The 21,928-nt window shown below is 52.8% G+C and overlaps 3 protein-coding genes across 7 annotated transcripts; 2 read left to right on the forward strand and 1 right to left on the reverse strand.

Moving 5' to 3' along the window:
* Positions 1 to 158: 158 nt before the first annotated feature.
* Positions 159 to 6,161, reverse strand: Ccdc159 (coiled-coil domain containing 159). The gene is made up of 13 exons (XM_026399809.2): positions 6,074 to 6,161; positions 4,550 to 4,653; positions 4,225 to 4,451; positions 3,530 to 3,563; positions 3,217 to 3,305; positions 3,051 to 3,132; positions 2,704 to 2,899; positions 2,167 to 2,234; positions 2,014 to 2,090; positions 1,562 to 1,683; positions 1,262 to 1,344; positions 700 to 801; positions 159 to 523 (listed from the first exon to the last, which is right to left on the reverse strand). Exons 1-13 carry the CDS (start codon positions 6,079 to 6,081, stop codon positions 519 to 521), a joined length of 1,197 nt encoding a protein of 398 aa, XP_026255594.1. The 5' UTR covers positions 6,082 to 6,161; the 3' UTR covers positions 159 to 518.
* A 221-nt stretch (positions 6,162 to 6,382) lies between these two features.
* Positions 6,383 to 8,686, forward strand: Tmem205 (transmembrane protein 205). 4 transcript variants are annotated; one of them, XM_026399714.2, is made up of 4 exons: positions 6,383 to 6,489; positions 7,027 to 7,135; positions 7,239 to 7,402; positions 8,346 to 8,686. In XM_026399714.2, exons 2-4 carry the CDS (start codon positions 7,033 to 7,035, stop codon positions 8,649 to 8,651), a joined length of 573 nt encoding a protein of 190 aa, XP_026255499.2. In that variant the 5' UTR covers positions 6,383 to 6,489; positions 7,027 to 7,032; the 3' UTR covers positions 8,652 to 8,686. The 4 variants fall into 4 exon arrangements, with proteins under 4 accessions (XP_026255499.2, XP_026255502.2, XP_026255503.2 ...); XM_026399717.2 differs by having other exon boundaries at positions 6,457 to 6,607; XM_026399718.2 differs by having other exon boundaries at positions 6,457 to 6,588.
* A 1,260-nt stretch (positions 8,687 to 9,946) lies between these two features.
* Positions 9,947 to 19,918, forward strand: Rab3d (RAB3D, member RAS oncogene family). 2 transcript variants are annotated; one of them, XM_026399680.2, is made up of 5 exons: positions 9,947 to 10,031; positions 11,681 to 11,963; positions 12,567 to 12,685; positions 12,768 to 12,892; positions 17,298 to 19,918. In XM_026399680.2, exons 2-5 carry the CDS (start codon positions 11,736 to 11,738, stop codon positions 17,483 to 17,485), a joined length of 660 nt encoding a protein of 219 aa, XP_026255465.1. In that variant the 5' UTR covers positions 9,947 to 10,031; positions 11,681 to 11,735; the 3' UTR covers positions 17,486 to 19,918. The 2 variants fall into 2 exon arrangements, with proteins under 2 accessions (XP_026255465.1, XP_026255464.1); XM_026399679.2 differs by having other exon boundaries at positions 9,956 to 10,082.
* Positions 19,919 to 21,928: the final 2,010 nt, after the last annotated feature.

Here is a 21,928-nt window from a genome sequence, read left to right on the forward strand (position 1 = left end):
TCGGTTGCTCCTTGGAGCGGGGCAACTTAACACAGATGAGGGTGGGAACGGAAGGACGGGGGCGGAGGAGGAGGACCCTGGGGTGGGAGGCCTCGAGAACGGGAGGGCGGGGCTTCCCAGAGTGACGCTGAACCCCTCACGCCCTCTCTGAGCCTCAGTTTCCCCATTTGGGCATTTGTAGCAATTTGTAGCAGAGGGCCAGATCCTTAGGACTCCCCAGAAAGAAAAGGCCCTCTGGCCAGTGTGGAAGAGATTGTCTGGTCACTCGTGTCTGGACATACTGACCCCTGACCTTGTCATATACTAAATCTGGTCTCACATTGTCCCCTGACTCTAGCCCGCACATTTCGAACAGTCCCTGGGGTCTCTACACCTTTCCTGACACTGCGAAGTGAATGGTGGAAGTAAATGGAGGGAGGGCACAGGAAGGACAGGAGCAAGCCCTCAGGGGTGGAGGAGGATCTCGGCTAGTTTATTCTCTGTCTGGAGGGGTCTTCAGGAAGAGCAGTCCCGGCTGCTCAATCTGCGGAGAAAGAGGGCGGGGTCAGGGCCTGGCCTGGCCCAGGGCACTCCAGGGCTTCAGGTCAGGGGCAAGATGCCCAAGGAGGGAGCTGGGTTGGTCTTGAGGGTCTATGCTGTCAGAATCAAGGGCAGGCCAGAAGGGAAATGGGTGGGGTGGGGGTCAGGGAGGATCCTCACCGTGTGGAAAGGATCGGCTCTTGCCGAATTGTGGCTTATCAGAGTCTGAATCTGAGTCCCAGGAGGGGAGTGGAGGGCTCAGGCACCGGTGCCCATTGTGGCCTGTGGAAGAGACATTGTGGCCCTTCACACATGAGCTCTGAATGTGACCCTGAATGACCCCTGGATGAAACCTCCCATAACTCCTTAATGTGACTTCAGAACATTACTTAATGTAACCCTAACCGTAACCCTAACTCTAACTATAAAATAAGACCCAACACCTGGGCTTGATGGCACATCCCTATAATCTCAATGACTTAGGAGGCTGAGGCTGGAGGATCACAAGTTTAAGGTTAGCTTCAGCAACTTAGGGAACCCCTGTCTTAAAATGGACCTCTAACTGCTGGGATGTGGCTCAGTGGTTAAGCACCCCTGGGTTCAATGCCCAGTACTAGGGGAAAAAAAAGATCTAAATCTCGAAAGATGTGACTCTCTAATAGAACCTCTGAACATGACCCCATTAAGCAAAGCTGGCTAATGACTCCACCCCCCACTTGTGAGTGATGCTCAGTCTCCTCACCCCTGAGGCTTGAAGCCCGGGGATGGACCCCCGAAGACATAGTAAGGCCATCAATGGAGTTCTGCAGCCCATGAACAGCAGACCTATGGGAGATGGAGAGATGTGGATCCCCCAAGACACTGGACTGCTCCGGGTGGGGACTACAGCAGGGGGAACCCTAGGGGAGGTGAGTCCTGTGGGGAGAGGGAGGTCTGAACTCAGATGGGTTCCAGGTTCCAGTGGTCACTGCCAGATGGAACTGGAGGGAGCTGGTCAGATGAGGCTCAGCAGTTAGAGGTCAGACCGAGGGCTGGGCATCACCATATGTCACTCAGTTCCTTCTGGAGGTCATCCTTCCAGCAGCCATTGCCCCCCAGTGGCACCTCCTCAGTCTCTGGCCAGGCAGATGGATCAAACCCCTGCTGCTTCATCTTGGTCAGGACCTGGGATCCGCAGGGATGAGAGATCAGACACAATGACAATAATGACGATGGTGAAAGGGGACCATTATGAGACTTATTATATGCCAGGATGCATTCAAAGCACTTAACCTTCAGTGAACCCAGCTACAGGATCAGGGAGAGCTATGTCATTATTATACCCATGACACAGAGGAACAAATTGAGGCCCAGAAACACAAAATGACTTACCTGTGCTTGCACAGTGATAAGTGGCAGAGCTGGGATTTGAACCCAGCCTCCAGTCTGATGGCAGAGGCTGGTAGAGACCCCACACTCCCACCTTGCCCAGGGTCCCCCATCTGCTCCACTCACCTTGCGGCATTTCACCTGTGTCTTCTGCATTTTCTGGATGTTCACCAGGTTCTGCGCGATCTCCTCCTCCTGTGCCTCTGTGGGGGGAGGGGGCTCAGGGGGACAATCACAGCAACAGGTCCCCCCTCTTGGCTGTAGGCTCCAGGTACTCACGAAGCTTCTGATAGATGAAGGTCACCTCCTCCCGTACCAGCTCCAGCTCCTCCCACAGGAACTTCTTGCTGAGGGGACAGGGCAGACTAGACCCATACTTGCTACCTTCTCCCAGGTCTCCCTTGCCTCTCAGGTCCCCATCTGTTCCCCCACACACACCTGCCTACCTTCCTCTTACTACTGTCCCTCTACCTCCCACTCCTCTCCTCCTGACCACTCTTCTCAGCCTCTCCACTCTGTTGGCCTCCATCTTCCTGCCTCCTTCCCCCCTCAGCCTCCCATACCACCCCAGCCTCCTCAGTCCCTAGCCTCTTTCCTCATCCCACCTCCAGCTTCCGGTCTCCCCTGCCTTCTGGTCTCCCAGCCTCCCCAGCACCCTCTCCCCAGCCACCAATCTCCCCTGAGCCACTCATCCCTTCCTCTTATCCCCAAGCCTTTCACTAAGCCCTCATCCCCTTACCCAGGCCTCTCCCTGTCCCTCTTCCTGGCCTTCCCTGCTTCTCACAGCCCTCAGGCTGCCCTCCTGTCAACACCCACCTGTCCCTGATTTCTTGGGCCAGCAGCTGCAGGCAGCGAGTGGTGCGGACCCGCTGCACTTCCTCACTGTCACGCAGGGTCTTCTGCAGCCCCCGAAGGCCTTGGGCCAGCGCCCCATAGAGCTCCTGCCGGCCCTGCTCTGTGTCCCACTTCTGCCCCTCCTTCTCTCCCTGGCGGCCCACAGGGCTCAGCACCTCTGCAGAGAGTTTGGGACCTTGACTGAGCCCTGAGGTCAGTTTTAAGCCCAGCTTGCCCTAATCTTGGCCTGACAGGGACCTGGAACTCAGACTGGCTGACCCTGACAGAACTACCCACCAGCCTGACCTTGACTTCCATCCAGTCCTTACCTTCAAGCTGCTGGATTTTGATTTGTTGCAAGCAGCTCTCCTTCTCCAACATGGTCACAGAGTGGTTCAGGAACTCAAAAGCCTGTGAGGGAAGAGGTCAGGCCTGGGGTAGGAAGGAGGGCAAAGTGGGGCAGAGGTTGCTGAGGATGGGGCCAGGGTGGTTTACCTTGGTCTGAGCCTGTAGCTGGCTCTTGAGTGACTCTAGTTCACATCTCAGGAGCTTCTGGGAGTCAGGAATCATCATCGTGGACTTAGCTGTGGGCAGAAGTAAGGGTGAGCTGGGGTGGGGACAGGGGCAGCACATAATCAGCAGAGGCTCAGAGTAGGGCTAGAAGCTGGGGTAGAGTACAGATTGGGGGTCTGCTGAAGCTGGAGCAGGGGTGAGTGGTTAGTGATAATGGTGGTCCTCTGCAGGGCAGAGGGTGGAAGGGGAACAGCCAGGTCTTTCCCACAGTTACATTGGGAAGGAGGGTTCTTACCTTTGACTTTGGAAGAGCTGGTCTCCAAGGGCTTCTAGGGAAGGGGGACAAGAAGGGAGTGGAAATTTGGCCCAATTTGGAAGGTTGGACAAGAGTTGGGTCTTCTGAGATATAGGTGTCCCAAACCACAAGCGCTGGCAAAGCTGCCTCCAGGCACATCTGACTTGCACATGTTCAAAATGCACTGTGTGGCACATCCCACATGTGTGTAGACCTGTAAGTTGCCCCTGATAGCAGATGCCAGCCATGTCCCTGGCTTGGGCCCAGGTGATGGCCCTCCTCCATAGGGGAAAACAGCCTTGACAATGTCTGCAGTGGGCATCAACGGCACTACACACGGTTGCCAACATACAGACACCCAGACATCCAACCTCAGGCACAGCCATGCGTGCTAGGTTGTAAGACCCAGGCATCCATTTGCTCACATTTTGACATACAAGCCAAATCACAGCCAGAGACACAGCAAAACAAAGAAACAAACAAAAACCCCACCAAATACACATGACTGCACATCCCTTCCATCCACTCCTTACATTATGGAGATCCTGATGAGAGGAGGACGCTGTTCTAGGTGCTGAACACGTATAGCTTGAGTACCCTTGAAGGTCCCCCTGCCCCATAACCCCTTCCCTAAGTCCCACAGAAGTATACTGCAGTGTTTTCCTAGACTGAAGGGGTTTCCTGGGTGGGGTGACCTTGGCTGTGTTTTGATGCCTCTTCAGAAGATCCTGGTCATTACAGTGCTCCTGCTGGTCTGGGTTAGAAATGGAGGGAGCCCCATGTGGCTGAGGTCCCGAGCCCCACCCTGGTTTCCAATCTATAATCCTCACTGTGTCCTCAGAGGCAGTAGGTTCCAAGGTCTCTGGTTCTGTGGTCCTGGTCCAATAACTCCTACAGTCCACAGCTTTGTCTGAAGAAGACCCTAGTGGGGAGGACTTCCTTGAGGGACAGGCCAGAGCATGCCTTGCATCCCCAGCCCCTCTCCTCTGCAGCCTGAAGGCAGCCCCTCAACAAACTCACACTTCCCATAAGCAGGCAAACACACGTTGGAGGATGAATGAGAAGGGGAGTGAGGGGGTACAGAGTAGTCCTGGTCCAGGGGTAGGCCAGCCAAAAGAGGGTCACTGTGAAGAGGGGGACAGAAGTTTCTTTGAGACCACCCCTCATATCCCAACACTCCAGACCCTCCCTGACAACCCAGAGAGGCCTCAGCTCTGAATACCCAGCCTCTCAGTTATGGTAGGAGCTGAAGCTGGATGAAAGACGATCCCAGTCCCAGAGGTTAGGTGGGGCAACAAGGAGGACCTAGAAGACTCCAAAGAAATAAGGCCTTGGAAGAGCCCAGAGATGCAAAGGACCTTAATACTGGCCCTTATGGGGAGGCCATTCCTGGAAGGAAATAGCATGTGCAAAGGCTTGGAGATGTAGAACCTCATGTTCTATGTTGGTAAATTCAGGATGGCTGAAGGCAGCATCCAAAAGAAACAGCAAGAAGTCAGTAGAACAGCTCAGCTAAGGCACTGAAGCCAAGCACAGGAGTTTGGGCCTGGCCCTACAGGTGAATAAGACCCGTAGTGGGTGAGCAGGAGAGGCAGGGATATCTATTCAATAAATGTTAGCTCAATTTGAGCCCAGGCCTGTGCCAGCTAAGGCTGGGAACAGGAAATAACTTAGCTCTGGATCTCACATGGCCCCTCCTGTAGAATCAGAGCTGACACAGATGGAAAGACCTGGGGCAGATCTATTTGGAAAAACTTCCAGGTGAAGGGCACCTTGCTCTGGATTACACTCAGCCAGTTCTCCAAACTTTTCTACCTTCCTCTTCTGTTGCCCTTGCTGAACCCTCTGCCTGGTGTCCTTCCTCTGGCCCAGTCTACCTGGAGGCTCCTACAAAACCCTACTCCGCACACCATCGGAAAACCTCTATTATTCCTTTTTTTTAGGCCCATATCTTCTGAGTGTTCACTAAACCTTCACACCAACCCTGTAATGCACAGGTTATTCTGCCTGAAATTTTCTAGGGACCCCTTCAAGAGACACTGATTTAGGGAGATCCTCATCTTCTGAGGCAGGAGAGCATCACGGATAAGAAACGACACCCTCCAGCTGGACGGTCTGGATTCAAATCCCAGCTCTGCTGCTTCCCAACTGTGTGGTGTTGGAGAATTCTTGGGCTTCTCTATGCCTCAGAGTGTCTCCAACCACGAAAATAGGATATCACTGTATCCATTTTAGGGGGTTGGCATGATTCAGTATATTGATCCATGTCAATGCTGGCAGTTTAACATAGTGGTGATGGACCTGAAGACCATGGGGGATCTGAGAGATTTGGAGGGGGAAAGGAAAGCCATATCTGAACCTCAGCTGCAGGTGCCTACCCTTCCCTGCCCACCAAAGTAGATGGATTCTTCCGACATCCTCCCGGGAGAATTCTTTGGGAAGGGGGCGGGGTCAGCAGCCTGGGGGCCCCGCCCCCAGGTCGTGAATCCTGTCCTAGACAAGCTCCGGACTGCCTTCCATCCCTACCTACCGCATACCACCAACCTGTTCATGCTCTCCCATCAGGGACCGCGAAGCCAGTCCCCAGCTGTGACGCTGAAATTTGATCCTATGGGGGCACCATCGTATTTCCTAGGCGCGGAGGCCTAGGAAAGAGTCACAGAGAGGGGTGTGGCCGGCGTTTTAGCTCCGCCCTCCGCCGAGGGATCCGAAGGCCTATTTGGTGCCTTAGTAGCCGCGATGTCATTGGATGAAAGCCTGGAGCGGGGGCGGGATTCCAGGCTGCTTCTCGCTAGCCGATTACTCAATCCCTGGAGGGCGGGACGGGGGCTGCAGAGCTACGATCCGATTGGTTTCGGGCTCAGCTGGAGGCGGGACGAGCTCTTGGTGTGGGCGGGTCCCGACGCGAGGCTGCAGGCTGCCCGGGAGGTCCGCGGTCCGCGCCAGAGCGCGGGAGAGAGGTACGGAGTTCGGACGCTACGGCCCTGGAGACTGGTCCCAGCGCCTGCGGTCTCCGACTCCGGGGGCTCCGGGCAGAGGCCCGGGCTCCCGACAGTGGGGTCGGTGTCCTCGCATGAGGTTTGGGTTTTCCCAGGAGAGACGGGGCCTTCGGGAGAATATGGGAGAGGGTCTTCGTAGGATACGTCGGGTCCTGTTGGAGAGGAGGGGCCTTGGCTGTTAGAACTGGGTCCCCGGAGGGATACTTAGGGTGTCTCTGAAGACCTAGGGCTGCGGGCTTGAGCTGTTGGGACCGACATTTGAGGGTCTCAGAGGTGGCAGGAGTGTTGGGGTAGTCTAGGGAGCCTGGGATCTCGAGTGCTGACATTTGGTGAGTTGGGGTCCGGGTTGTCACGGGACTGCTTTGGGTCTTCCCACCCCCACTCCTGGGCTGCTTTCCCTGGATAGCTGTTGGATCGACTGTGACCCTGAGCCGCCTCCCAGAGTTTAAGGCCACAGGGCAAAGGTAAAACCCTGAATCACTTGGTGCCTGTTCCCAGGGCAACATGATGGAGGAAGGCGGGAACCCAGGAGGACTGATCAAGGTGGTCCATCTACTGGTCTTGTCAGGTGCCTGGGGCATGCAAATGTGGGTGACCTTCGCCTCAGGTAGGGACCCTCTTTGGGGCCATCATGGATACCCAGGGTGGGGATCAAAATGGGAGGGGAACCTGGAAGTGTCCTAATAGGCATGTGGTCCCCTACCTCACAGGCTTCCTGCTTTTCCGAACCCTTCCCCGACATACCTTCGGCCTCGTGCAGAGCAAACTCTTCCCTTTCTACTTTTACATCTCCATGGGCTGTGCCTTTATCAACCTCTGCATCTTGGCTCCACAGCGTGCCTGGGCTCAGCTTACATTCTGGGAGGCCAGCCAGGTACGCAGTCTTGAGTGCCACTATCTTCTGGTGACTAGTTTCCAAGATCCCAATGACCACCTATGATCATCCCTTTGAGGAAGAAAGAAATCATGCCCCTTCTTCCTGATGGAGACAGAGTTGGGCACTGGCTATCCTTGAGCAGTGCACAGTCTACACAACTGTCCCCAGCAGTCCTGTCTGTCCTCCAGTATCTCTCTCTTGGCTGCTGCTCCCTCTCTTCCCCATGGCTGGCCTGTTGCCAAGCTGAGGTGACTCAGCTGTGCTGGGACTCTGACCCCAGCTCATTGTTTAAAAACCAGCCCAACTGGGGATTTAGGGTTCCCTACCCCATTCACACATGTCCCCAGCCATGAGGCAAGGGACCATCTCTGCATCTCAGATTTCTCTACCTTGTTCTCCCTCTGCCCACTATGTTTCTCAGATGTGGGCAGGTTAGGCCTGACAGGTATATCAGAATAATCTAGAGACAGAAGAGGATTATGGGTGACTAGAATTTCACAGATGTTTTAGTCACTTCCTGTGGATCCAAGTTGTGGAGTCTGGGCTGAGGCTAGAGGAGAGATGGGCTCCATGTTTTGGGATAATGAGGAGTCAGTCAGTTCTCTGTCCTAATTTTGGGAAGAGAGATCCTGCCCTTAGATAGCTATAGTTTGAGGGAACACAGAAGATGGGGAGACAAGCCCCTGCCCCAGGGACTTTCAGTCTGGGTGTCAGAGGAGAGAGGCTCAGGGGGAATAGAGGAGATGGAGCCACCCCCACGGCCTTTCCTTAGGGGCCGCCAGCTTCAGGTCCTCTTTCTGGGTTCAGGGAAGCGGGGGGCTGGCTTTGATTCAGTGCTGTCTTGATACCATTCTGGACTGTGAGGATGCAGACGGGCCCTCCCCAGAGCCCCTCCCACCCCCAGGCACCGCTTACCTTCTCTTCCCGCTGCGCTTGCCAGCTCTGCCTGCAGCTCCTGAGCCTCACCCTGGCTACCATCAATGCCCACTGGCTGGAGCCGCACACTACAGCTGCCATGTGGGCCCTGCAGATTGTGGAGAAGGAGCAGGGCCTAGGCGGGGAGGTGCCCGGCAGCCTCCAGGGCCCCGACCCCTACCGCCAGCTGCGGGAGAAGAACCCCAAGTACAGTGCTCTCCGCCGGAACTTCTTCCACTACCATGGCCTGTCCTCTCTTTGCAATCTGGGCTGTCTCCTGAGCAATGGGTTCTGCCTCGCTGGCCTTGCCCTGGGCCTCAGGAGCCTCTAATATGGACCCTGTATGTCAATAAATGCTTCTCTGGAGATGGCTTCTGTCGTTTTCTCGCCCTATGAGAAGCAGGGATGTGTGTGTGCAAGGGTAGCCCTGGTCCTGTTTCCCTATTCACAAGGCATGATTTGGAATGTTAGTTATACAGCCCCTGAGTCTTTCCACTAGTGAGACCCATTTATTGAGCACCAGCTGTATAGCAGGCATGGTGTTGACCATTGAACATACCATGTATTGTTGCAACAATAGCTGGTTCTGATCCCTAAGGGACAATTTCCTATCCCACTGACATTGGGAGTGACTGTGTGACTTGCTTTGGCCAATGGAATGTGAGCAGATGTGGCATGGATCTCTTCCAAGGAGAGGTGTTTCAAGACAGGACATAACATGCTACATTTTCCCTTTACCACTGCAACCATTGTGAGAACCAGTCATTGGCTATTGTGTGTTGTGAAGAGTTTGGTGCTGTTTGTTACTGAGCATATTCAAGCCCTTCCTAACTAATGCACTGCATCTCAATTCACCCATGTAGCACACATAAGAGGAAGCTACTGTTCTCCTGAGTCATGGATGTGCAGAATTTAGCCAGTTGCTTGAATGCCAACAAATCCTGAACTATTGTAACTACCCTCCTTCTGGCTTGAAGAAAACATGGCTCCTTTTTTAGATCTAAATGCCAATTTTATTTATTTATTTTATGTCAGATCTTACTGTGTGGGAGCTGGGGTTGTGGCTCAGTGGTAGAGTGCACGCCTTGCATGTATGAGGCACCGGGTTCAATCCTCAGCACCACATAAAAATAAAGGTATTGTTTCCATCTACAACTAAAAAAGATATTTTAAAAAAAGAAGAAAAAAAGATCTTACTGTGTGGCCTCAGGCAAAGAGCTGCCCCTCTCTGAGCCTTAGTTTCCTCATGGGTAAAAGGTAGTTTTAACTACAAGCGCCCACTTTAGGACCACGCACTGCCCTTTACCAACACTAACTCATCAGAATCCTCACACAACCCTGTGGGAGGGGCCACTTGAAGGATGGAGAAACTGAGGCCCAGAGAGGTTAAGAAGCGTGTCCAAAGTCACAAGACTAGAAAGTGTCGGCGCTCTTAACCGCGGTGCAGAGCCTGGGGACAGTCTACCTCCGTCCGGCTCCGCTCCCGAGGCTCGGGCCGGCCTCCCGCCCCTCCCACGGTGCCTACGAGCCCCGCCCCGGGGCGGCCCTGCCCACCCCGCCGCCTGGGCGGAGTCCGCGCGGGATCCGGGTGGCTGCGGGCGGCGGCGGCGGCGGCGGCGACTGCGGGGGCCCGGGTCGCGGCCGAGGCCCGGCCGCCGCGAGTTCGGAGAGTTCGGAGGCGGAACCCCGCGGGTAGCGCTCCGGGCGCGAGGTGATCCCTTCCCGGGGCGCGCACCCCGCTCCTCCCCTGCGCGTCCGGCAGGTCCGGGAGCCGGGGCTGGGGGGAGGGCAGGGGGCTGGGGGACAAAGGCGGGGCTGCAGGGGACGCCTCGTCTTCCCCCGCGCTCCGCAGGGCTCCTGCGGCAGCCGTAACGGGGCGCGGGCGGGGCCCAGAGCCCAGCTGGGGACTTGCGATGGGACCATATGGTGATGGGGGGAAGCAACGGCGCTCCTCTGCACCGGCTGGGGTGCCTGAAATACAGTGTAAGGGACAGATCCAGGCCCTCCGCTGGTGTCAGGCGTGAGGGAGGGTCGGCAGATGGTCAGGCAGAGGTGGGACCGGTGACCGGTGACCGACAGAGGCGGAGTGGGGCGGGGGCCCTAGGCTGGCAGCCCGGCCCAGCTTGCTCCTCTGCACCTCCTCAAACTCGTTCTCCCGGAACACGGGGTGGGGCCCGGCTTGGTCCGCACTGAAAATGAACCGCAGCCTCCAAGGTGGTTGAGAAATAGCTTAACCCAGGCTCCCCGCGCCTGCGTGCCTCCCATTCATGCAGGCCTTCTTGTGCTGGGGAAACTGAGGCGGGGGAGGGAAGGAGGGTTGCAGGTGCAACCAGGACCTGGAGGACCCGTGGCAGACTGTGGGCCCATCAGGCTGCCTGGAGAGGAAGGAGCAAGGGAGCAGGTGGTGGTCCTGGAGGTAGGGTTTGCTATAATCATGTGGCTGGGATGACTGGGATTGGCGGACTCTCACACCTGCCTGGGTGGATTGGGGCTGAGGCTGGGGTGAGTCAGCCTTGGCCAGAGGCAGACAGGCTCAGCCCCTTTGACAAATAGAAAATGGCAGGTCCCCACTTGGGAGTAGAGCTGGGGCTTTAAATTCCTGATGTGTTCACAGAAAGCCCCCTCACCCCGGGAGTCAGGGAGACAGTGAATTGGGTTTGGGTAGTGAGTAGAACATGCACCCTAGTGGTGGACACCTGCCAAAGTCAACACCCAGGCCCTGCAGTGGGGGGTTGTCTGTCTTGCTGGCAGGCTCCCCCCTCCCAGCTAACACCTGGGCCTCCCAGCTGCTCACTCTGGGGCAAAGTCCACACCTGCAGCTTCTGCCCACGTCCTCAGGGGCCAGAGGAGGCACCCCCCCATGCAGTGCGCGGTGTCTGAACCCTTAGCCAGGCCTAGGGGCCTCAAGACGGGAGCTCCCAAACCCACTGTAACAAAGGCTCAATTTTTTCCTTCGTATGAAGATTAAACAGCAATGGCATTTATTGAGCACCAACTGTATGCTGGGCACTGTTTTATAACCATTGGGTGTCTTAAGAGCCTCCCGCTGCATGTGGCAGCCTCCAGGGCGAGCTTCTCCCTCTTTGTCACAGCTGTGCCCTGGATAACAGGCCTAGTTCTACCCCCAGGCTGGGCAGAGGCCGTCTCAGTAAGTACTAAAGGACTCAAGAAACTCATTTTAGGCTCCTGATACCCACCCTTTCAGATAGGGCTATAACCAAACCCCATTTTTCAGAAAAGGATGATGAGGTGGAGTCAGAGGTGATGCCTCCGGGCTCTGGGCCTCCGACTGCACAGCTGGGCTCCAGCCAAGCCAGGTGGATGCACCGGAGCTGACATTGGTGTCTGATTCCCCTGTAGGACTCGCTTTCCCACCGAGGACTCCAGGCCTGGTCCCCAGCAGGCTCCTGCCAAGATGGCCTCAGCAGGAGACCCCCCGGCGGGCCCTCGGGACGCTGCAGACCAGAACTTTGACTACATGTTCAAGCTGCTGCTCATCGGCAACAGCAGCGTGGGCAAGACGTCCTTCCTGTTCCGGTATGCCGACGACTCCTTCACGCCCGCCTTCGTCAGCACCGTGGGCATCGACTTCAAGGTCAAGACCGTCTACCGCCACGACAAGAGGATCAAGCTGCAGATTTGGGTGAGCCAGGCAGTTCTGTGGGTCTGTGGCAAGGGGGACAGTCCCTTCAACGTTGTTCATTAGAGGGTTCCTCCGGGCAGGGAGAGTGGCCCAGAGTTGGTGAGGGAGGTGGTACCTCTGGGGTGTCGTTGTCAGGGTGAGGCTGGCCTGGGTGGCCTGCGGGGGGCCTGAGAGGGGAGATGGCACTCAGCCGGGCCTGTTTGAAGTGCTGGCGACAGTGAGGAAGTGGTTGGGAGCCCTCTGAGGGTCCAGCCAGGGAACCCTCACTGTCTTCAGAGCCAGGCCCTTGGCTGTTGGTCCAGCTGTTGGTCCAGATCATCGTGGTTTCAAGTGCACTGAGGTGTCCTGTCAGGATGACACCCCCTGACCCGGGTGGCTCTTGGAAATGAGGTCAAAGATGTCCTTAAGTCTATGAGAAGTAGATGACCCCTCAGACTGGGAACCCCTGCAGGGCAGGGCCAGGCATGGCTGAGGATGAGTTCATGTCTCCCCCATGATTGGGACTGTGAGGAGCACTGGGCAGCGTCCCCTTCCAACAGAGTCCTGCAAGGTTTGGGTGGGGACAGGGTGGCTTCTCGCCACCTGACGCTGCTGTTTGCTTAGGACACAGCCGGCCAGGAGCGCTACCGCACGATTACCACTGCCTACTACCGCGGCGCCATGGGTTTCCTGCTCATGTATGACATTTCCAACCAGGAGTCCTTTGCTGCCGTGCAGGACTGGTGAGTGCTGCTGACCGCTGACCCCTTGACCGTTGTCCTTTCCCTGCCATCCCTAAACCCAGCTCATGGCCTACCTCCACAGGGCCACGCAGATCAAGACCTACTCCTGGGACAATGCCCAGGTCATCCTCGTAGGGAACAAGTGTGACTTGGAGGATGAGCGTGTGGTGCCTACTGAGGACGGCCAGAGACTCGCGGATGATCTTGGTTAGTGCTCAGCCTGGGCCTTAGGCCCCGGGACTCCCAGAACCCAACCTTCTTCCCACCCTCAGGTCCCAGATCTAACCACCACCACCAGCCCTTTGAGGATTTGCCCAGAAAATACCCATGGGTGTGCCACATTCTCCATGTAATTTGATTTCTGGAGCAATCCCTAGGAACTTCCATGCCCTGGCAACCCAGTTAATGGAGACTGGGATCCTAAAAAGGCAACTGACTTTTCCGTCTCTTTTGTGTTATATCAGGCATCAAACCCCACCGTCTGCTACCTGTCTTTGTGCCATCTGTGATCTGTGAATAGTTTTTAACTCTTTTTTTCCTTTCTGCTGGAGATGGAACCTAGGGCCTTGTGCATGCTAGGCAAGTGCTCTATGACTGGACTACATTCCCAGCCCCAGTTTTCATATTTTTAAATAGTTGTAACAAAGAGAGAGAGAGAGCAAGAGAGAGCGAGAGAGCTCAATAATATTTCATGACATGGGAAATTTACTATTTTTAGATATCTGTAAGATTTTGTTTTAACCTTTTTTTTAAAATAATTTTTTTAAAGAGAGAGAGAGAGAGAGAGAGAGAGAATTTTAACATTTATTTTTTAGTTATCAGCAGACACAACATCTTTGTTTGTATGTGGTGCTGAGGATCGAACCCGGGCCACATGCATGTCAGGCGAGCACGCTACAGCTTGAGCCACATCCCCAGCCCTGTTTTAACCTTTTAATTGACAAAATAATTATACATAATAATCGTAACACATATTGGGTACAGTGTGATAACAAAGTACGTGGATACAATGTGTAATGATTAAATCAGAATAATTATTGGTTCCAACTCTTACACATTTTTTTTTTTTTAGGGTTTGGAGCCTTTGAACGCCAGTCATCATAAATATATACTGTGAAATATATATGAAATTCAATTGTAATGTTTTAAAAAGTATTTTTAAGTATTTATTTTTTAGTTATAGGTGAACACAATATCTTTATTTCATTTTTATGTGGTGCTGAGGTTCAAACCCAGTGCCTCACGTGTGCTAGGCAAGCACTCTACCACTGAGCCACAATCCCAGGCCTCTCCACTTTTTTTTAATATTTATTTTTTAGTTGTAGTTGGACATAATACCTTTATTTATTTATTTTTATGTGGTGCTGAGGGTCAAATTCAGGGCCTTGCACATGGAAGGCAAGCACTCTACCATTGAGCTACAACCCCAGCCCAAATTGCAATGTTTATAGGGGTTGGAGATGTGGCAAGGCCCAGGGTTTAATGCCCAACACTATTCATACACACAAAAAGGGAAAAGGGAAAGATTAAAGAAAAAAAAAAAAAAACTTGCTTTTATACTTGAAGCTTCCCCAGGACATAGCCATACTCATTCACTTATGTATTTTGTAGCATCTTGTCTTCTACAATGAATAGAGCTGTGTAATTGAGACAGAGTACATGGCCCAGTCAGCCTAAAATCTTTACTTTCTAGTCTTTTATCTCTCAACTATAATAGTCCTCTTTCCGTTTTCATTTTTTTTTTTTCTTTTGGTAGCAGGGATTGGATTTAAGGGCATTCAGCCAGTGAGCCACATCCCAGCCCTATTTTGCGTTTTATTTAGAGACAGGTTCTCACTGAATTGCTTAATGCTCACTTTTGCTGAGACTGGCTTTGAACTTGCGATCCTCCTGCCTTAGCCTCCGGAGCCGTGCGTCACCACGCCTGTTGAATTTGTTTTTAGTTCCTGGGGATCAAACCCAGGACTACACATAGATGACACCAGGCCCCTACCACTGAGCCACACCCTGAACCCTGAGCCAGTACTCAGGGACAGTTTGCTGAACAACAAAGCAGTGAATGGTGGAAGGAGGGTGTGAATGGAAGGAGGGTGTGAACTCTCTTACTCTGTGCCTCTTGATAGTCCAGCCACCACACTGTCCTCCTGGGCAAATGTGGTCTTTCTTACCCATGTGTGCCTCTGCCTCATACAATCTGCATTTTTTACATCTCTGAATATATTCACTACAGAAATTTACTAGAGAAACTAGAAATCACAAGAAAGTATCAAGACAGAACTAAAATTCATTTGCAGTCACATCACTTGAAAATCATTACTAATAGCATTTCTGATATTTAGCTTTGTGGTCTTTTTTCTATAGAAATACTCAAATGTTGGGATTGGGTTTGTGGGGAGCAGATATGTGCATGCCTTTTATCCCACAAAATTGGAATCAAGTTCTGTCCTCTACTTTGTATTCTAATATTTTAACCTAATGACAGGGCGTGGGCATCTCCCCTTGGCCCTAGTCTCCAGGTGATTTCTGCAAGCAGAAAAGTAATACCTGCAAGTACTCCACTCCCTGGGGGGGCATACCCAATTTCACCATTTCCAAGCAAGTGGGGCTCCAAGGCCCAGCCCCACAAAACAAAGACAGTTTCTCTGATAAATCAATGTAAAAATGACAAGGAAAGCTGGGCGCAGTGGCGCACCTGTAATCCTAGCGGCTCGGGAGACAGAGACAAGAAAATCGTGAGTTCAAAGCCAGCCTCAACAATGGCAAGGCGCTGGGGCTGGAGATGTGGCTCAAGCGGTAGCGCGCTCGCCTGGCATGCGTGTGGCCCGGGTTCGATCCTCAGCACCACATACCAACAAAGATGTTGTGTCCGCTGAGAACTAAACAATAAATATTGAAGAATTCTCTCTCTTTCTCTCACTCTCTCTCACTCTTTCTTTAGGAAAAAAAAAAAAAAAAACAACAATGGCAAGGCGCTAAGTAACTCAGTGAGACCCCGTCTCTAAACAAAATACAAAATAGGGTTGGGTTGCTCAGTGGTCAAGTGCCCCTGAGTTCAATTCCTGGTACCCCCCAAAAAAGGGGGGTGCTGGAATGGATCTCAGTGGTAGAGCTCCCCTGGTTCAGTCCCCAGTACCACCACAAAAAAAATAGTGTGTTTGCTGGGGGTTGGATGTAGGGCTTTACACAGGCTGAGCTTTACCACTGAGCTGCACCCCTGACCCCCTCTTTTTTTTTTATAGTGCAGCTTGACACAGGGATTGAGGCCTCTCACCTGTGCTGTGTGTAATGTGATGGTAGGAACATTTTAATTTTGGGCCCACCATGACTAGTGGCAATTGGGGATACGTTGGAGGACCATTCAGGAACAGCTGCATGCAGGCAGTACCCTACAATGGCCTTCAAGACTTGCAGAGTTTTCAGGTTCATGGGTCACTTTTTTTTTGGGGGGGTACCTGGGGTTGAACTCAGGGGCCTCAACCACTGAGCCACATCCCCAACCCTATTTTGTATTTTATTTAGAGGCAGGGTCTCAACTGAGTTGCTTAGCGCCTCACCATTGCTGAGGCTGATTTCTTTTCTTTCTTTCTTTTTTTTTTTTAATATTTATTTTTTAGTTTTTTCAGCGGACACAACATCTTTGTTGGTATGTGGTGCTGAGGATCGAACCCGGGCTGCACGCATGCCAGGCTAGCGAACTACCGCTTGAGCCACATCCCCAGCCCACTGAGGCTGATTTCAAACTTGAGATCCTCCTGCCTCAGCCTCCTGAACTGCTGGGATTACAGGCATATGCCACTGTGCCTGGCTTTTGTTTGTTTGTTTTGAGGTCAGGTTGCACTGTGTTGCCCAGGCTGGTCTTGAATTCCTAGGCACAAAGAATTCTCCCATCTCAGCCTCCAAGTAGCTGGGACTGCATATACACCAGTGCGCTCAGTGTTGGTGAGGTACTTTTTGCAGTTGGGCATGTCCCCAGAGCATGTATGCTACCCTGCACCTTTGGGAAGACAAACTTTTCTTTCTTTCTTTTGTTTGTGGGAATTGAACCCAGGGCCTCACCCACGCTAGGCAAGTTCTCAATCACTGAGCTACATCCCCAGCCTTTTTTATTTTATTTTGAGACAGAGAGGTACTAGGTTGCCCAGTGTGGACTTGAACTTGAAATCCTGCTTTAGCTTCCCAAGTGGCTGGGATTACAGGCATCCAGCTCTTGGCTCCATTTTCAAATAAATATGTGGCTTGGCAGGCCTCTTCGGGCAGCAGAAATTGAGTTGAAGCTGAGCTGTAGCCACCTGTGGACACCCCATGGCTACTGGACATTATTTTCTGGACTGTTGCAGCCACTGCCTTGTGACAAAGAGATTCTTAGGATTGTCCAATTCAGGGCTGCTGCTGCAGAGTTTTATTATCATTACCAGTAGCAGCAGCAGTAGCAACATCATTTTTTTCGTTTTACAAATGATCAAACATAGTGTCAGAGAGGCTAAGACACTCAGCCAAGGTCCCACAGCAGAATAAAGGGCAGAACTGGGCTTAGAGCCCAGGCATGCGGGATGCCACAGCCCAGTCCTGCTCCTGGGAGTCTCACGGGTGTCTCCACCTTATATCCATCCAGGTTTCGAGTTCTTTGAGGCCAGTGCCAAGGAGAACATCAATGTGAAGCAGGTCTTCGAGCGCCTGGTGGATGTCATCTGTGAGAAGATGAACGAGTCCCTGGAACCCAGCTCCAGCCCAGGCAGCAATGGCAAAGGCCCCACCGTGGGGGACACCCCAGCTCCCCAGCCCAGCAGCTGCAGCTGTTAGGGATGGCTCTTGACCCCCTCCTGCCCCCTCCTGCCTCTGCAGGGGCTGTGACTGAGGCACGAGCCACAAGGGCTGTCTCCAAGCTCAGGGCACCCCCATCCCTGCATGGCTCAGTCCCTTTCCATGTCACCATGGTTAGGCAGCCCCTGTCAGAGGCCGCACACCCCAGGGGCTCAGCTCCACATTTCAGGCAGGGGCTTGGGGACATTGCCGCGCACTTGTTGGCTGCTTTCCCAGACATTTTGACAGGGGGCTGTGGGCGGGCAGCATGTCCCGCATGCCTGGGGGAGGGGCATCCACAGTGCCTTCGACCGTGGACCCGTGCCCCCGTGCCACCCTGTGCTGGCATGGCCTGGTGCTTACAGGCTGGAGGAAGATGTCTTGCGGCATGGGTTCTCCAAGTTAATCCTGGGAGGTGTTGGGGGAGACCCTCTTTCTCAGGTCCCCCAGCTTGGCTTTGAGCCTATCCCATGAATCTTCTAGATGCCAAGGTTCCAAGATGGGGCAGCGATTTGGCCCCTGTACACTTCTCCCTCTGGCTTGCAGACCGTCCCCTGGTGAAAACAGTGTGAAGGCCCACAGAAGAGACAGTGGGTCAGACCCCTCACCCCCGAGGGACTCTTAAAGTGCTTTCTGAGCTTCCCTGGGACCCATGTCACTCTTGACCCGGTCACTGTCTTGACTGATCCACTTCATCTCTGATCCTGAATTGAATTCTAGAACATTCTAGCTACACTGGGTAGGGCCAAGAATTGCCCAACTCTTAACATTCCTGCTTGGGGCTTTCTGCCAGGAATTAACCTCAGAGCCAGGAGACTGGGCCCTCCCTCTGGGGCCCCATCCGCCTGGTTGTATTTTCAGCAAGATCTTTCCAAATCTTACATCCTGCTAGAAAAGGAAATTGGGCAATGATCCCACAGCCTGCGCTTGCCGGTGACTTCCTGATGTCAGGTTTGGGCGTCTCCAACTTTTGAAGACCCAGTGTCTTGTTCCCAAGCCATGTCCTCAGGGTCCCAGTGACATGACATTTGTGCCAGTGGAGGAGTCCTGGGTAAAGGGTGCTTTGGGGTCAGGAAGGAGAATTGGGAAGTTGGGTTGTACCAGCTTCTGTCATTGCCTCCACTTGTGGACACAGCTGGGGACTGGCAGGTCCTCATGTTGGTGGGGGGATGTGCTGTGATCAGTGTCAGGGAGCCCACAAAGCCAGGACCCCTCCTTGGAGGGTGGATGCCAATCGAGGATCTATCTTGATCCTGGAGCCCAGAGGCTCTTGCTACCCACTGGGGTCCACGCTTGCCTGGCATGGCACCCCTCGCCGCTCCAAACCCCCACTGTCCGCAGCCCGCACCGACACTGTGAGGAAGCCTAAGTGGATTCTTGGGGTCCCCATCACCCTGGTTCCATGTCAAGGCTGTGTCCACTGCCCAAGCCCATGTAGCCAGAATGATTTCCTGTAGTTTTAATAAGCTCTACCTCCGCCCTGGGTATATGTGTGGGAAAACCTGGTTCAAGTTCAAATTAAATGACCAAATAGAAATGGACAAATCTTACCAACCCACAAAGGAGGGTATCTGAATGTTGGAGGTGGGAGTCCACTTTTTCTCGCTGCTTGAATACCAAAGTCGAAGCATCTCAGAAAGCTCTGAAGATGCTCCAGGCTCATCAGGATTTTGCTGGCCGGTCCATTCTTCTTAAGCTGCTGCCCCAAAATGATGGACCAGTGGACCATTGGTCGAGGACCGAGTTTCTCATCACCCACGTGATAAAGCAGCTGTGGCCGCATCTTGAACTTGACCTGAAATTTTCTGTTTACGTTGGATTTTTCAAAAGTTCAGTTTCAAGTAGCAACAGAGAGGGCTGCCTCGGGGTTCTCTCAAAACTCGGGGAATAATGTAGGAAACATTTTTTGGTTTCTCCTAAAACTGGGACGGATTTTAAGTTTTATGACAGCAGGGAGGTTTAGCTCCAAATGATCACAAGGGAACTGAGACCAATGTCCTCCTGGTCACTGAGTGGGAAAGAGGTCTGTTGGGTTTATAAACAGAAATTAAACCAAAGGCCGTGGGAAAACCACATCTCAACTCCAGAGGACTGAGGTCAGAGAGCTCCCCACCAGTGCCTTGCTATTCCCTATTGGTAGTGTGTCTTTCCACGGGCAGTTTCCGTGGGAGGTTCTATTTTTCTTTTCCTTTTGCTTCTCCAGGGATCACCTTCTTGCATATTCCTTAACTCCTCCGCCTAGACTCATACAGGGTGAAACTTGATCTCAGTATTAAAGCGATAATTCTGCTACCGGCTCCTCCCTGACAGCTCTGAAACACTACTGAATGAACTCTTGGCAGGTCGTTTGTATCCTGAATGTGGTTCTGTGTAAGTGATTCCTTGGTGTCCAACTGGGAAATATATGCACTTTTCTCCACATGAAATAAAGTAGTTGTGCCTGAATGCATTTGTGCTTTTGCTTCTATTAGTGAAATGCAACTTCCAGGAAAGGGTCGTTGGTGATGCAGCAGAGCCCTCAGCAGGCCTGGGGCTGCCTCTTGTGATGCCCTATAACGAACAATTTGGTTCTAGAAAGTTCCACCTTGTGGAAAGCAGGAAGGGTGATATTTCTCCACTTAATCCTACTAAGTCTGTCCTTCCCACAGTAGCCGCAGGTGACTCTGAACATTTGAGTCAGAGTATGTCCATCCTCTGCTCAGAACTATCTATGGCTCCTATCTTATTTGGGGAAAATGCCAAAGCCCTCCCCCTGTGGTCCACAAGGCCCTGCATGATCTGACTCATGATCCCACTTACTTCCCTGTAGTTGCCCCCATGGCAGCCATGTTGGCCTATTTGTTTTTATTCAAATATACTGGGCCCATACCTCAGGGCCTTTGCACTGGCTCTTCTGTCTTCCTGGTCCACTCTCATCCTAGATTGTCTTACATGATTCCCCTCCTCTCCTCCTTTAGTTCTTTGTACAAGTCCCACTTTCTCATTAACACCTCTGTTTAGTCCTACAGCCTCTCTCCAGCGTCTCCCCCCACTTTCTCCTTGAACTTAACACCTTGATCAGGCTAAGTACATGCTCTACCCCTGAGCTCCATCCCGAGTCCCTCCCCGGTATTTCTGATGTCCCTTCCTCTGTACTTGATATCCCTCCAGAACCCCTAAAACCTGAACTACTATACGATTTACTAGTTTAAATGCCTCCCTCACAGCTCAGTTTTGTCCTTTTCCCTGCCACGTTTCACTCTGTTTCTGACTGTGATAAAGTAAAAAATAAATATTTGATCTTTGTCTCCACTGGTTCCTACAAACGCTTCTAAAACCCTTAGAAACTCTGGAGAGAGAAGAATATCTTTTGCACACCAAGGAAGCGACTGGTGAGGGGGGACCCCAGGAAGCTGCAGGGTGGGGCTGGGTTTTGAGAAAGACCAAGGCAGATTTAAGGGGTTACTCGTGGTCCCACCCTTCAGCTCCTGGCTCACCTTGGGGGAGGGCAGAGAAGCTGAAAGTTGAGTTGGTCACCAATGGCCAACACCAGCCCCTAAAGGATGGGGTCCCCAGGGTTGGGGGTTAGCGAACACACTGAGACGGGGAGCCCAGCACACCACCCACCGCATCCCTGACTCGGTCTGATCCTTCACCAGTGGCCAGTAAAGAAGGTAAAGCACCTGGTCATTTACTTAGGGAACCAGTGAGTCATTGCAGCAAATTATTGACCTTAAAGAGGGAAGATTGCAGAAACCCTCAGGCTTTATAGCCAAGGATGATGGCCACGTGGGTAACCAGGGCTGGGTGTGTCCCCCAGAATACACGTGTAAGAAACTTCATCCAAAGGCATTTGTTAGCGGTACTGGGAGGATCTGGGGTGGTCATGAGGGTTAGATGAGGTCCCCTGAGAGTAGGGACACCCCTAACGACATTGTGGCTTTATTAAATGAGGAAGAAGGCCCGAACTAGCACGAGTGCCATCTCACCTTGTGATGCCCTGTGTCACTTTAGAACTCCGCACCAGAGTGCCCGCCTGCAGGAAGGACTCACTGGATGTGGCACTGGATCTTGACCTTCCTAGCATTCAGAATCATGAGTTGAATTGAACTTTTTTTTTTTTTTTCTACCAGGGATTGAACCCAGGGGCACTTTGCCACCAAGCCACATCCCCAGCTCCTGCTCCCCTTTTTAAATTTTTTTTTCAGTTGTAGATGGACACAATATCTTTATTTTATTTATCTTTATGTGGTGCTGAGGATCGAACCCAGTGCCTCACACCTGCCAGACAAGCACTCTACCACTGAGCCGCAACCCCAGCCCCTCCCAGCCCTCTTTTACACATTTTATTTACAGACAGGGTCTCATTGAGTTATTAGGGCCTCACTAAGTTGCTGAGGCTGGCTTTGAACTCACAATCCTCCTGCCTCAGCCTCCCAAGTGGTAGGGATGACAGGTGCGCAC

This window comes from Urocitellus parryii, chromosome 3, assembly GCF_045843805.1.
Source record: "Urocitellus parryii isolate mUroPar1 chromosome 3, mUroPar1.hap1, whole genome shotgun sequence".
Taxonomy (NCBI): domain Eukaryota; kingdom Metazoa; phylum Chordata; class Mammalia; order Rodentia; family Sciuridae; genus Urocitellus; species Urocitellus parryii.